This window comes from Dictyostelium discoideum, assembly GCF_000004695.1.
Source record: "Dictyostelium discoideum AX4 chromosome 1 chromosome, whole genome shotgun sequence".
Classification (NCBI taxonomy): domain Eukaryota; phylum Evosea; class Eumycetozoa; order Dictyosteliales; family Dictyosteliaceae; genus Dictyostelium; species Dictyostelium discoideum.
This window is the reverse complement of record NC_007087.3, coordinates 514,573-528,976: the sequence shown is the minus strand read 5'-3', so window position 1 is coordinate 528,976 and position 14,404 is coordinate 514,573. Positions and strand designations below refer to the sequence as shown.

Here is a 14,404-nt window from a genome sequence, read left to right as displayed (position 1 = left end):
ATAAAAAAAAAAAAAAAAAAAAAAAAAAAAAAAAAAGAGAGAATATATAATTTTAATATAATTTATATTTTATTATTAAGTCATAAAAAAAAAAAAAAAAAAAAAAATATCTAGTAATAAAATTATTTTATAATAATAATTATTACTAATATATATGCAGATTTTATTTTTTTATTTGTTTTTAAAATTATTTGCAAATTTAGATTTTTTTAATATTTTCAATAATGTTTATATAATCCCTATCACAATTATTATTATTAGTTTCTTCATTGAAATGATCAATATTATAATTATAGTCAATATCACTAATTTGATTTATGATAGATTGTCTTTTTTGAGGTTTAATATTTAATTGGCTTTGTTTTATTATCTTTTTTATTGTATCATTAATTATTATTTTATCTTCTTTGATTATATCATATTCTTCATTTTCATTTTCATTTTCATTTTCATTTTCATTTTCATTTTCATTTTCATTTTCATTTTCATTTTCATTTTCATCATAGTAGTTGTTATAATAACCATCACCATCACCATCGCCATCACCATCATAATCATAATCATAATCATCATCATCATGGTTATAATAATCATGATAGTTTTCAGAATGATCAATATAATCATTTTCATACTCTTCACAGTATTCTTGGTTCTCTTCTTCAAATAAAGTTTCTTCATTTTCATTTTCATTTTCATTTTCATTTTCATTTTCATTTTCATTTTCATTTTCATTTTCAATGTGTTCATGGTCTTGTTTATAAATATTTTCTTCATATTGATTGTTTTGTTGTTGTTGTTGGTGATGGTGATGGTGATGGTGATTGTTATGGTTATACATTTTGTTTATAGTATTGGGAGGAAAGGGTTGTTGATTTCCTTTTGGATTTAAAAATAAACCTTTAAAAGTTTGAATCATTTGATTTCTATTATAATTGATATCATTTTGATAGTGGTTATTTTCAAAGAAGAATGGACTTGGTGGAATTGGATCATACCATGAATTATCTTGAGAATATTGACCATGTTGATCGTTGTAGTTTTGATATTGATATTGATATTGATATTGATATTGATTATTATTATTATAATGATTGTTATACCAGTAGTTATCTTGATTATATTGGTAATTATTATTGTGGTTATATTGATAACCATAGTTATAATTATCATATTTTCTTTGGGGGGAATTATTATTAGAATTCATTTTGCAGCAAGTTTATAAAATAAAAGTTAAATTTTTTTTTTTTTTTTTTTAAACATTTTTCATTTTTTTATTTTTCTTTTATTTTTTTTTTTTTTTGTTTTGAAATAGTTTTTTTCATAAAAAGCTTACTTTTAGCAAAACACACACAAAAACATATGAAAATCCAAAAAATTGAAAAGTTAATTAAAAAGTCTACCATAAAAACAAATTGTTCTTTTTTATGTACTTTAAATATCATCAATTACAGTAGTATTGGAAACTATAAAAATAATAATAATAATAATATTTTTAATATCAACAATAGATATTATAGTAGTAGTAGTGGTGGTAAATCAAATGATATTGAACAATTAATATTAAATGATAATTTAAAAAATAGTAATAGAAATTTATATTCAATTGAATCAATAATTGAAAAATTTCCAAAAAAAGATGATTTTCAAAATTATTTAAATCAAACCAAACCAATTGGAAAACAGTTATATGATTTTATGATATTATCAAGATATTCATATGATAATGATATTAATAAAAATGAATATCATAATATATTTACTAAATATATTGAAGAATTAGATAATAATAATAATAATAATAATGATAGTGATAATGAAGTAACATTAGATTTCATATTAGAATTTAATTCAAAATCATATAGAAAATTTGATAAATTATTTTCAATTTTATTTAGTGATAATAATAATTTAAAAATTACAAATAATCAATTTAGTTTATTTTTCGATTCAATTATTAAGGTTCAAAATAAAATTCAAAATGATAATACAATTTCAATGACAAGAGAGCAAGAAAGTAGAATTGAAAATTTAATAATTGAAATTGTTGATTCCTATTTAAATTTATTGAAATTTAATGACGAAAATAATCAAGTTATATTAAATATTAATCATTATAATAAAATATTAGAAATTTATTATAATTGTAATGGTAAAAATATTAATAAATCAAAATTAATTAAAGATACATTAGATTCAATTTACTTATCACATATTAAACCTGATACTGAAACATACATGATTGCATTCCCTTATATTTCAGACACTGATTCAAAATTATTATTATCAAAAATTAAAGGTGATTCAAATTATAAATCTGGTCCAAATACTTATCAATTATTATCATCACAATTTGATAAATTAATAAAATAAAATAATTAAACAATATTATATATTATATTATTTAAATTTAAAAAAAAAAAAAAAAAAAAAAAAAAAAAAAAAAACCAATTATTATTATTCGCAGAAAAAAAGAAATTAATAAAATTGGTAATTTCTTATTTTTTAACAGTTTTTGTCATATTTTAATCATTAAAAAATAAAAAAAATTACCCTATTTTATTAATTTATAATAAAATAAATATTAATATCAATTTATTTTTCTCTATAATTATTCTTTGTTTTACTTTATTCTCTATTTTTTTTTTTATTAATTTAATAATAATAAAATTGCCTAATTTCATTAATTTATAGAATAATTTAATTTAATTTTTTCCCGTGAATTATTATTTATTATTTATTTTATTTTATTCTTTATTCTTTATTTTATTTTATTAATTTAATAATAAAATTTTATCTTTTTCATTAAATTGTTGATTTAATTTAATATTTGTATTATTTTTTTTATTTGTTGAATATTGTTGAATTGAAATTTGATTTCTTGAGAAAATTGAAGTCCAATATGAAGCTAAGAATTTTTTAAATAAATCTTTTGGGATATATAATGATGGTGATGGTAATGAAATATCGTGAGGAAATTGTAAACAATTTAAAACGCATAATAATGAAGGTGGTTGTTCTAATATTTCCAAATTTTCATTACTTTGAATATATTTTAATGAGTTTCTAGGTGGTTGATAATATTTTAAATCTAATATTAACCAACCTTGATTTTTAATTTCATTACTAAATGGAATTTGAATGAAATTACCTTCATTTTCATTTTCATTAAATTTCTTTATATTATTAACTATACTATTATCATCATTATTACTATTATTACTATTATTACTACTACTATAGTTATTTGTAATTGTTGAACATTCTAAAAATATAGCATTCGGACCGGATATATGAGTTTTTGAAGTTGATATTCTATTTATAATACCAATAGAATCATTTAATAATTCAATACCAATATCATAATTTTTATTTTTAATTGAATAACCATATAAACTTGTAAAATGCTCATTATTATTATTAATATTTTCACTTGGTGGTGGTCTTTTAATGAAAATATTTGAAATTAAACCACAATTACTTATTGGAAAATATGAGAAAATAATTGAACCATATATAGTTGGGCAAATATTATTATTATTATTATTATTATTATTATTATTATTATTATTATTATTATTATTATTATTATTATTATCATATGAAACTAATAATAAAATATGAATATCTTCTTGAAAATTTGATTTCTTTAATAAGGATTTTTGTAATATTGATTTAGGTTCAATATTTAAATAATTATTATTATTTTGATTTTGATTTTCATTATTAAATGGTAATGAATTATAAAATTGGTCGAATAAATCTTGATGGAAATCAACTGCTAAATCAATTAATGTGAAATTATTATCCCAACTTGAATTTAATGATGATTTTAATAATTGGATTTTAGATTTCCTTTTTAAACTATCCATCATAATATTAAAATTTAAATCATTTTCATATAAATTTAAATTTATAATTTCATTTCTTTTAATTGTATTTTCCCAAAATGTTTGAATAAATTTAATAATTAATGAATTTGGTAAATAATTATTATTATTAATATTAATATTATTATTTTCATTTTCATTTTCAATTAAATTTAAATCAATAGTTTGTGGTATTCTCGAAGTTAATAAAACTAATAAATTTAAAGAATTACTTGAACTTTTTTCAAATGATAATGGTGGTTGAACATAATTAAAATCTAATTTCATAAAACCTAATTTCTCTAAAAATTCTGAATTATATGATATTTCAATGATTTCATCTTGATTTAAATATTCTTTTGTATTATTATTATTATTTTGATTATTTTGATTATTATGATTATTTTTATTATTTTCAATAAATATTGCATTACAACCAGCTAAATTACCACAATCGATTGCATTTTGTTCAATGATTTCAAGTGATCTTTGAAGTAATGCTTTTGCCATCATTTCAGAACGATTATTTTCACCACCACCAATTAAAAAGTAAGTAATTAATGCACAATTTGATTTTGGATGATATTCAAATGCAATACCACCACAAATGATTGGTTCTTGATTATGATCAATATCATCATTTAGATATCTTAATGCAACTAATAAATGAAAGAAATCATTATTATAATTATTAGCATTAGAATTGCTATTATTGGTATTGCTATTATTATCTATTAATGGTAACATTTTAAACCAAGATTCAAGTGATTCTAATTCATGATGACCTTTAAAATTTGGTACTAAAATTTGATTATAAAATTTAGTGATTAATGATCTATTTGAATTGAAACTATCTCTTAAGTCAACCAATGTCCAAGGTCTATTCCAAGGTAAATCTAATAACGGTATTATTTCTCTTCTCTTTAATTGATCTACCATTCTTTGATAATCAACATCTTTTTTCCAATTGATTTTAGGGGTGATTCTAGAATAACATGATTTCCAAAACACTTTAATAAAACTCTCCAATAATAAACTTGGTAAATAATAATATCTATCAATTGAATTATTATTATTATTATTATTATTATTTATTTTCAATTTTTGTTGTTTTGGTATATTTTGAGTTAATAAACATAGTAATAATAAATCTTTACATTTATTACTATCATTTGATAATGGTGGTTGAATGTAATCGAAATCTAGTAACCTGATACCCATTTTATGGAATATTGAATGACGTTTAGATGGATCCATTACGTCATTCTCTGGTTTGACCCTCTCTGCGGAATTTGTCTCTAAGAATATTGCATTACATCCAGAAAGATGTCCAAATCGATTAGCGATATCGTTGAATCTATTATTTGATTCTTTTAATAATTTACTCGCTATCCCAAGTCCACGATAATTATCATTAACCAATATATAAGTTATACAACCACAATTTATTGATGGATAATATTCAAATACAATACCACCCAATATATTAGATTGTCCTTCAATTCTATCTTTTTCTGAACAAATTGATAAAACTATATGAAATTCAATATTTTCTTCATCATCTTCATTATTTTTTTTATCGAGTTGTTGTTGTTGTTGTTGTTGTTGTTGTTGTTTTTGTTTTTGTTGTTGTTGTTGTTCTTCTTCTTCTTGATATTCAATTATATCAGCACCATCAGCACCATTTGATCCAAAAAATAAATTATTTTCAAAATTTATATTAATAGTTTCTTGGTTATTGTCATTGTTAAAAAAGTTTAAATTGTTATTATTATTATTATTATTATTTTCATTTAAATTTCCAAACATTTCAACCCAACTTTCTAAAGGTTCTAATTCATTTTCATCTGGAAAATTTGGAATCATTAATTCATTATAAAACCTTTTCAATAATTCATAGTCGTATGATTCTCTTAAATCAACCATTTCAAATGAAATCTTATTCATTTTATTATATTATTATTATTTTTATTAGATAATAGTGTTATGGTTTGATAATTAAAAAAAAACACTAGTGTTTATAAAAAAAAAAAAAAAAAAAAAAATTTTCGATTTTTTTTTTTTTTTCCACCCGTTTTTCAAAATATCTTTTGATTTTTTTTTAAAATTTTAACGAAAGTGTTTTTTTTTTTTTTTTTCAAATAATTCTCGTATTAGTATTTTAATATTTTTAAAAAAAAAAAATAAAAAATAAAAAAAAATAAAAATAAATAAAAAAATAAAAAATACAAAATGAATATGATATAATTATTATTATTATTATTTTAAAATTTTATTTTATTATTTTTTTATTAATTTATTTGATTTCTAATTTTATTTTATTATTTTTTTTTTTTTTATTCTTTAATTTTTTTTTTTTTTTTTTTTTTAATTAATAAAACCATGATTAAAGATGGGCATTGAAATTCAAATTTCTTTTCTAATATTCTATTTTTTTATTTTTTGTTTGAAACATCCCAATTTGGTTAACTAAAAAAAAAAAAAAAAAAAAAAAAAAAAAAAAAATTTATAAAAAAAAAATAAGAGTTTTGAAATTTTTTTTTAAAAAAAACTTTTTTTAGATTCATTTCAATTTTTTTTTTCAAAACACACACATAATAAATTTCTTTATTTAAAAACTCATCTTTTTGTTTGTATAGATAAAAGAAAAAAAAAAAAAGTTTATATTTTTTTATTAACTATTATTTTTTTTTTTATTTCTAAAAAAAAAAATATGATCCCTTCTAGAATTCAATTATCAACTATTCAATTGAAAAACTCAATTTCAAATACCAAACCTTTCCTTCTAAATTTTAATAAATATTCAACAATGGGGGATCGTAATAGCTTCAATAATAGAGATTATAATAGAGATTATAATAATAATAATAACTATAATAATAATAATAATAACTATAATAATAACTATAATAATAATAATAGTAATAATAACAATAGATACGACAATTACAATAACAACAGTTACAATGATAACTACAATAGTGGCCAAGTTAGATTTGACCATAACAGTCAAAGCAGACACTACCAAAATTATAGAGATGATTATTATGGTAATAATAACAACAGAGGATATGACCAAGATAGAAATTATTCTACACAACAACAACAAAGATCAAGTTATAATAGCACAAAGGATTATGATGACAATAGCAGAGACTATTATTCAGAGAGTAGACAAAATAATCGATCAGCAAATTATTATGGTAATGAACAAAAAAATTATGTAAATAGTTATAAATCTTCATCTTCATCATCATCTTCATCATCTTCATCATATAGACAACAACAAAGAAATTATAGCAGTGGACAACACGAACAACTACAACATGAACAACTACAACATGAACAACTACAAAATGAACAACAACAACCACAACAAAAAGAAAATAAAACTCAAGGTATCTTTTCAAAAAATTCATCATTTACTATAGTACCAGATGAAGTTGATAAAAATTATAAAGCAGCTGGTGTTTTATTATTTTCAATTGATCAAGGTAAAATCAAATTTTTAATGGGATGTGAAGATAGAACTGAAAAGAGAAAAAAGAATCCAAATTCATCGCTTACCAATGAAGTTTTCTTACCATTTGGTGGAAAGATTGAAAATGGTGAGATTGCAATAGATACCGCCACCAGAGAATTCAATGAAGAGACTGGTTTCATCTTTGAAAATTCACTTCAAGAGTATAGAGAACTATTTCAATCGGAAAAAACTCAAAAATTTTGGATACCAAATTCAAAGTATGTTTTATTTTGTGCACCAATACCATTTGATTCAAATATACCTGATTTATTTAAATCGGTTGATCGTACCTCTATGAAACATACTGATCAATTGTTTTTAGAATGGGTTGATCAAAAAGAGGTTTTCAAATGTACTTTTTTTTCTCCTTTCTTTTTACGTCCTGATGGTTCAAATGGTGAATGTATAAAATTCTTTTCTTCAATGCTTAGTTTCCTTAAACCATACTTTAGAGAGTTATTAACACAATCTCAACAACAACAACAAGAAAATTTAGATTTTACTTTAATTAATAAGAAAATTAATGAAAATTATATAGAAGATAGTAAAAAACATAATAATAGAATAAATAATACTAATAATACTAATAATAATAATAATACTAATAATAATAATACTACAACAACAACAACTACTACTACTAATAATAATAAAAATAATAATAATATTAATAAAAATAATAATAATAATAAAAACAAAGACAAGTATAATAGAAATAAAAATAAAAATAAAGATATTACTAGTATTAATACCAATACCAATAATAATAACAGTCGTAATAATGAAAATCAAGATAGTTCCAATAGAATTGGTGGTAGTGGTTTGTACGGATATTAAACTAAATTAATAAACAATAACTAAATTAAAAAAAGATAACAATGTTTTGTCTTTTTTTTTTTTTTTTTTTTTTTTTTTTTTTTTTTTTTTTTTTTTTTTTTTATTTTATTTTTTATTTTTTTATTATTTTCCTCATTACTAATTAAAATAATTTTAATAAAAGGTTACTAGATAAAAATAAAAATAAAAAAATAAAAGGAAAATTAAACTTTAACAATAAATTAAATACATTAAATAACGAAAAAAAAATTAATAAATATAATAGAAAAATAGAGAAATTAACTGAAGAACTTGAATTGGTTAATAATACTAAAGATCTTAAAGATAATAATGATAATAATAACAATAGCAACAGCAACAGCAATAACCATCATCCAAATAATAGTATTCAAGAATCAATTGTTATTGATAAAGTACACACAAAAGATACGACTCTAAAAAATGAATCACAAGAAACAATTAATGAAATTACTTGTAATAAAGAAGAAAAAATAACAGGAAAAATTTCAAAAAAAAGAAAACATATTTCAGGTATGGGAAATCAATCAAATAAAAATCATCCAACAAAACATCAAAAAAAAAATCAAAACCACACACAAGTAGTAAACAAACAAACAAACAAACAAATTAAAAAAAAAAAAAAAAAATAAATAAATAAATAAAAATGTACTTTTATTAAATTTTATTTTATTTTTTTTTTTTATAAAGAATTTAAATTTTTAAAATTATTTTGAGCTAAATCTACAATTTCAATTGCAATTGCAAGTGAAGAGGTTGCAGCAGGAGAAGGTGAATTTCTTACATGTATTATTGGAACATCTGATGGTGTATCAAAAATGAAATCTTCAATTAAATCACCAGATTTCGAAATTGCTTGACTTCTAACACCACTACCTCCATATTCTAACATGTCCACGGTGATATTTGGCATATATGGTTTTAAAAGTTGAATGAAATGATCTTTATTAAAATCTCTATACAATTCACCTAAGCCATATTTCCAATGTTTTTTGGCCAATTTAAATAAACCAGGATTTTTAATTAAATCAATAGTATCGTGTAGATTGAAATCTGTGAATTTGTATCCCTCTCTGTCGAATGATAATACCGCATTTGGACCTAACCAAACTTCACCATTAATCCTCTTTGTGAAATGAACACCTAAAAATGGGAATGAAGCATTTGGTAATGGATAAACATTACCTTTAATCAAATGTCTAAATTCTGGTTTAAATTGTAAAAAACTACCTCGAAATGGTACAATCGATGGTTCATCATTACCATATGCAACTTTTGCAATTCTATCACTATTCATGCCACCACATACAATTGAATATTTGGTTAAAATTGATTGTTGTTGTTCTTCATCATCATCATCATCACCAGTTGAAATTAATAATAATTTATCATTTGAATTATATTTAAAATTTTTTGCATTAAAATTTAATTTAATTTCAGATTTTGAATCTTTTCCAAACTTTTCAGTAATATCATTACCAAATGATTTTGAGACTTCTTTATAATCAATGATTCCAGTTGATGGTGTATGAATTGCACGTAAACCACCATTTATAAATGGTTCAATTGATAATAGTTGTTCTTTTGATTCTAATAGTTTTATATTTGGTACACCATTTTCAATACCTCTTTTATAGAGTTGTTCTAATTGTTGAAATTCTTCTTTTTTAGTTGCAACAATTAATTTACCACAATTTTCATAGTTTATTTGATTTTCATTACAATAGTCATACATTAACTTTGAACCTTTTGTACAAAGTTTAGCTCTTAATGATCCTGGTTTATAATAAATTCCACAATGAATTACACCACTATTATGTGATGATTGATGTGGTGCAATTTCATTCTCCTTTTCAAGTATTACAATTTTTAATTTTGGATTCCTCTTTAATAATTCTCTACCTGTTGCTAATCCAACTATACCCCCACCAACAATTGCTACATCATATATTGGTTTGTTTGTATAAATTCCACTACCAATAAATGATTTAACTCCTTTTAACATTGATGAGCTGTTTTTCATTTTTGATTTTAAAAATAAAAAAAAAAATGATAAAAAAAAAAAAAAAAAAAAAATCTTAAAAAAAAAAAAAAAAAAACTTTGTCATTCAAATTAATTCTATTTTTAGAAAGATCTTTTCAAATTTTGCTCCTTTCCAACACAAAAAAACAAAAAAATCTCAATTTTAAAAAGTACCTATGCTTTGAAGGTGTAAAAAGAAAATACTAAAATAATAATTTTAAAAATTAAAAATTAATATTGTTTATAATTTATTATTTTAAAAAAGGATTATATTATTACTATTTTTTTATTTTTTTATTTTTTTATTTTTTTTTTATTATTTTAATTATTTATCAGCAACCAGTACTATCATTTTGCTTAGATTGGTGACTTGAACCCACATCATTATTAATTATATTCAATTGATTATTTTGTGGTTGAATTTGTTGACTTGAACCTTCACTATTATTAATTGTATTGGATTGATTAATTTCAGGTTGAAATTGGTGGCTTGAACCCTCATCATTATTAATAATATTTGATTGATTACTTTGTGGTTGAATTTGTTGACTTGAACCTTCACCATTATTAATTATATTCAATTGATTATTTTGTGGTTGAATTTGTAGACTTGGACTTTTATTGATTTGATCCCTTTCCATTTGTTGTTCTTTGAGTGTGTTAGTATAACTGATTGAGTGTATGAATAGATTGGATCTTAATTCTGACATTTCAATATCAAGTTTTTTTTTAATTTCATCTGATTCATCTATTTCATCTCGTTTCTCTTCTGGTGTTATTGTTTTCATTTCATTAATTTTTTTCACATATGTATTTCGTGTAATTCTATTTATTCTAATACGATAGATTACTACTACCGATAAAATTATTAAAATAATAACACCAGGTAAGACTACAGAAATTATTATTTTACTTTCTTTACTTAAATTGATACCGCCTTTACCATTTTTTGTAGTATTATTGTTTTTTTCATGATCTATTATATCATTACTTGAATTTTCACTTGTACCATTATTTTTTATTTCTTCTTTTGAATATTGAAAAATATATCCACTCCATGTTTTACTTTCAAATGTAACATTTAATAATAATTTTTTGCTAAAAATAGTTGTTGATGAATTTAATAATAGTTTTTGATCATTAAATAATGATTGCTCTCTTGTTTCATTAAATGGTGGTAAGAAACAGGTTAAACTGTTTAAATTAATAAATTCAATATTATTACATTTTAATTGATTATCAACTTCAACTTTGATATTTGAAACATTATAAAAGTTTTTACCATAAATTGTTAAATTTCCACCATTCACATTTATTGAACTCGTATTTTCTATTAATGGTAAAGGATATTCAATCTTAAAATCACCAGTATTTTTTCCATTATCAAATGTATAATTACATGTAATATCATTTGGACCTGGAATTTGTAAATCGAATGAAATCGTCTTTGAGTTTTCAAAATGTTTTTCATATTCTTTATCATTGCAAAATACACTACAATTTATATTTGCACTAAAGAATTCACCAAGAATGTAAAATTTACCACCCAATGTTTCCATTTGACTTTGATTGATTCTTTTTAATGATGGTGAGATGTTTAATTTAAATGGTTTACTTTGAACACCGCACATTTGAAAAATTAAATCATCACTGTGATAACCTGATATTAGAGGGAACGAAAATGTTGTACTATTGATTGATGGTGGTACAATTTCATCATTTGAAAAAAGTACAGATGATTTAATTAAATAATCTTTATTACCAAAACTACCATCACAAATTATATTTCCATTTGTACCATCAAAACCTGATACTAAACAATTTTTAATAATTGGTTCAAAGTATGTAATTGATGACAAACATGATTGACTACCAATTATAATTTGAATATCTTTTTTACCACACCCAGCTGGAATTAAAAATGAATACAAATGAACATCTTGGTTGGTTGGTGAATTTACTGAAACACCATTAATAACAATTTGTTCAGGAATAATTATAATCGATGGTATTTTATTATAATTTTCAGATTTAATATTATATAATGTGAATATAATATTTGTATTACCATTTGTACTTGGTTGTTCATTAGAATGACTTGCATAAAATGAAATATCAATTTGAATTTCATTTGATAAAATATCATTTACCTTGATTGAAACATTTAATTTTGATTTAAATTCATCTGGTATTTTAAATGATAAAGTTGTTTCTTGGTTATTTATTTTTAAATCATTTAATAATGTTTCTTTTCCATTTAAATAAACAATAGTACTATTTGAATTTCCGAGACAATCACCATTTAATTGTAAAATACGATCTGGTAAACTATATTTATTTGGATTTAATTTGACCATACCATAATTAAATAATAATGTATTTCCATTTGTAATATTATTAATTGTAACTGAAACTGGTAAATTATTTAAGGCAACTGATTTATTATATATACCCGGATTTAAATTACATGTGATTGATTCATTTGAGATTGAAATTGCGTTTGAACATGTAATATTTCCAATTTTAATAATTATATTATTATTGTTTTTATTTGTATTTGAAGATAATCTTGAACCATCTAAAATAATTAAACCACCTTTACTATATGGAATTGAATTTATAATTAATGGTTCTGGTTTAAAAACAATTTCAATTTCAACAGATGTTACATTGCTTGTTTCTATTTTCAATAATGATTTGGTTGTGTGTTGTTGAATATAAATAATTACAATTGAGTCTTCATCTTTTTGGTAGTTTGAATTTGGAATGATAACACCATCAATTGTAATATTTGAAGAATAAGAACTATCACAAAAATCAGATCCATTTACAATAATATTTGATGGATTTATTTTATAATCAAATACTGATGGATTTGAATAACTAAAATTAAATAATTGGCCATTCTCCCATTTAATTATTTGATAACCACAACCAGGTGGACAATTAACTTTAACGTTTGTTGCATCGAATGATAATGATTCTGAATCTGAAATCACAATCTTTTGTTTTTTTGGGTAGATAACTTCATAATAGGAAAGTCTTTCAGAAAATGTTAAATAGGTACCTTTTAAAATTGAGATTCCACCTTTTGTTGGAGGTTGGAAAGGTGAAGAAACTATTGGAGTTGGAAGGTTATTCTTATACAAACTAATAGTTACTTTTGTTGTATAGGTAATGGATGTACCATACAATTGTTTTTTATTTTCTTGATTAATTTGAGAAAAACAAACTGTACCATTGAAAGTAATACATTCAAAATCCAGTTGAAATGATGGACCTACGAAACGTTCAAAATTTAATGATGAAAAATATTCACTACCAACTGGAAAATGGTATGATAGGTATGTTTCATTTGAAATTACAAATGTTTCTATTTTTAATTTAAAGTTTTCAATTATTAATACAATATATTTTAAAAAATTATTAAAAGTTTGTTTTTTTGTTTTATACATACTATAATCAATTTGACAAAATACTTGGATAGTTGAAAATAAAAAGATGATAACTATTATTAATAATTTTTTCTCCATTGTAAAACTATTTAAAATCAGATTTAGTTTTTTATTTTTAAAATAAATAATAATTTTTTTTTTTATTGGTGAATGGTAAAAATAATAAATTATACTGGTAAATTTTAATATTGACAAATGAAAAAAAAAAAAAAATTAAATATTTTAATGTTTTATTTTTTTTATTATTTATTCAAATATAATTAAAAAATAATTAAAAAAATTGAATAAAAATACATTAAATAAACACACACTAACACACTATCAAAAAAACTTTGTATTTTTTTTTAAAATAACAAAAATAAAAAATTTCATCACACTTAACCACTTAAAAACACTCATAAAACAATAATTATTTGAAAAAACACCCACTTCTTCAAACTCAGATAACAAAAATATATTGAAAAATAACACACTATCGAAAACATTATCTTTATTTTAAATAAAATAAATTGAAAAAACACAACAAACTCACATAACTTATAAAACATAGTACACTAACACACATTCCAAAAAAAAAAAAAAAAAAAACAAATAAAAAATGCACACTATCAAAAACATTAAATTGTATTTTAAAAAAAAACAAATTGAATTAAAAGAGAAAAAATCATTTAACAAATCAAAA

The 14,404-nt window shown here is 21.1% G+C and overlaps 6 protein-coding genes across 6 annotated transcripts; 2 read left to right on the top strand and 4 right to left on the bottom strand.

The window, feature by feature from the left end:
- Positions 1-199: 199 nt before the first annotated feature.
- DDB_G0267662 (hypothetical protein) lies at positions 200-1,204 on the bottom strand (the record flags this gene model as incomplete). The annotated part of the gene is made up of 1 exon (XM_642111.1): positions 200-1,204. The coding sequence occupies one exon, from the start codon at positions 1,202-1,204 to the stop codon at positions 200-202; it is 1,005 nt and encodes a 334-aa protein (XP_647203.1).
- Positions 1,205-1,359: 155 nt separating this feature from the next.
- DDB_G0267660 (hypothetical protein) lies at positions 1,360-2,370 on the top strand (the record flags this gene model as incomplete). Its single annotated transcript, XM_642110.1, has 1 exon — positions 1,360-2,370. The coding sequence occupies one exon, from the start codon at positions 1,360-1,362 to the stop codon at positions 2,368-2,370; it is 1,011 nt and encodes a 336-aa protein (XP_647202.1).
- Positions 2,371-2,771: 401 nt separating this feature from the next.
- Positions 2,772-5,813, bottom strand: DDB_G0267658 (hypothetical protein; the record flags this gene model as incomplete). Its single annotated transcript, XM_642109.1, has 1 exon — positions 2,772-5,813. The coding sequence occupies one exon, from the start codon at positions 5,811-5,813 to the stop codon at positions 2,772-2,774; it is 3,042 nt and encodes a 1,013-aa protein (XP_647201.1).
- A 766-nt stretch (positions 5,814-6,579) lies between these two features.
- Positions 6,580-8,876, top strand: DDB_G0268492 (hypothetical protein; the record flags this gene model as incomplete). The annotated part of the gene is made up of 2 exons (XM_642108.1): positions 6,580-8,209; positions 8,500-8,876. 2 exons carry the CDS (start codon positions 6,580-6,582, stop codon positions 8,874-8,876), a joined length of 2,007 nt encoding a protein of 668 aa, XP_647200.1.
- Positions 8,877-8,926: 50 nt separating this feature from the next.
- Positions 8,927-10,267, bottom strand: DDB_G0267656 (hypothetical protein; the record flags this gene model as incomplete). Its single annotated transcript, XM_642107.1, has 1 exon — positions 8,927-10,267. The coding sequence occupies one exon, from the start codon at positions 10,265-10,267 to the stop codon at positions 8,927-8,929; it is 1,341 nt and encodes a 446-aa protein (XP_647199.1).
- A 332-nt stretch (positions 10,268-10,599) lies between these two features.
- tgrO3 (immunoglobulin E-set domain-containing protein) lies at positions 10,600-13,800 on the bottom strand (the record flags this gene model as incomplete). The annotated part of the gene is made up of 2 exons (XM_642106.2): positions 10,600-13,640; positions 13,725-13,800. 2 exons carry the CDS (start codon positions 13,798-13,800, stop codon positions 10,600-10,602), a joined length of 3,117 nt encoding a protein of 1,038 aa, XP_647198.2.
- Between the last annotated feature and the right edge of the window lie 604 nt (positions 13,801-14,404).